Below are 1,055 nucleotides of genomic sequence, written 5' to 3'. Positions count from 1 at the left end.
GGTCCCGGCCCGGCCGGGGCGCGTGGGCCGCGGGGCCCAGCTCACCTTCACGATGGACACCCCAGAGCCGATGTTGACCAGGAGGTACGGGAAAATGTTGGGGTGGTTGGTCTGGAATCGAAACTCAGGCTCGGAGTCTTTCTGATACACGAAGGCCTCGTGCGGGATGTTCTTCAGCACGAAGTTGCAGCCCTTTATCAAGCAAGTCATCACGTCCTCCCTGTCCACTCTGCGAGGGAAGGAGCCCGGCCACTGAAAACAGCACGGGCCACAGAAGGCACCTGCGCTGCAGCGCGGCGGCTCAGGCCGGCCCGGCGCCCGGGTCCCCGCGGGCCACTCCGCGCTCAGCTTCCGACTCAGCCACTCCGAAAAGCACCTTCCCCCTCGCGCGCAGACGGCTGCAGGCGGCCAGCGTCACGGTGCAGACCTCGCGCCTGAGCTCCCAGCGCGCTGCGGGGCACCGCCAGGGCTCTGTGCGCACACAGGCGAAGCCCACAGGGACCTCTGTGCCAGGGCAACGGGCAGCAATGCCACAGGAGCAGGGCCCCTTCCTTCCTGTGCCCCCGGCCCCCCCGGACCCCCAGAACCCTCCCTCCCGGTCTGGCCCCAGCGCAGGGTGGGGTGGGTGCGGGAGCCAGGGCCACCGCAGCCACTTCAGAGCACCCCCCGCCCCAAGAACCAGGCCCACGGCCCCCGCGCCCTCCAGCCTGTGCTCCCCACTTACTTCAGCCGCAGTTTCTCTTCAATGAGGTCCTTGAATTTGTACGCCCCGCCCCCGGTCGCCTGGATGACCTTGGTCTCGGTGTTGACGAGGTGATCTTTGATGAAGTCCAGGCAAGCTTCTATGTAGGTGTTCTCGAATTTGACAAAGTGCAGCCGGGCAGTGACCTCCTCCTGGACTGAGATCTCGTAGGGCGGCTCGTGCTCCTGCTCTGCGTCCTGGGGATACAGGTGGGGAGTCTGTGTGTGCGTGCTGCCCTTGGGGAGGGAGAGATGTGGACATGAGGCGCCTGAAACATAGGCAACGCTTAACGCTAAGTTCAGGCCAGAGGCAG

General features: G+C 65.6%; 1 protein-coding gene across 1 annotated transcript in view; it reads right to left on the bottom strand.

Annotated features, from left to right (window-relative positions):
* The window catches only part of PANK4 (pantothenate kinase 4 (inactive)), a 14,991-nt gene that overhangs the window by 10,190 nt on the left and 3,746 nt on the right, over positions 1 to 1,055 (bottom strand). The window contains exons 3-4 of the mRNA XM_077763998.1: positions 725 to 939; positions 46 to 229 (exon numbers count right to left, since the gene is read on the bottom strand). Of these exons, the coding sequence (XP_077620124.1) occupies positions 46 to 229; positions 725 to 939 (399 nt within the window). The remainder of the gene's footprint in view (positions 1 to 45; positions 230 to 724; positions 940 to 1,055) is intronic.

The sequence above is a fragment of the Crocuta crocuta genome, unplaced genomic scaffold (assembly GCF_008692635.1).
Source record: "Crocuta crocuta isolate KB4526 unplaced genomic scaffold, BGI_CrCroc_1.0 scaffold13, whole genome shotgun sequence".
NCBI classification, from domain to species: Eukaryota; Metazoa; Chordata; class Mammalia; order Carnivora; family Hyaenidae; genus Crocuta; species Crocuta crocuta.
Note: the sequence above shows the minus strand (reverse complement) of the source record. Positions and strands in the feature narration are given on the sequence as shown.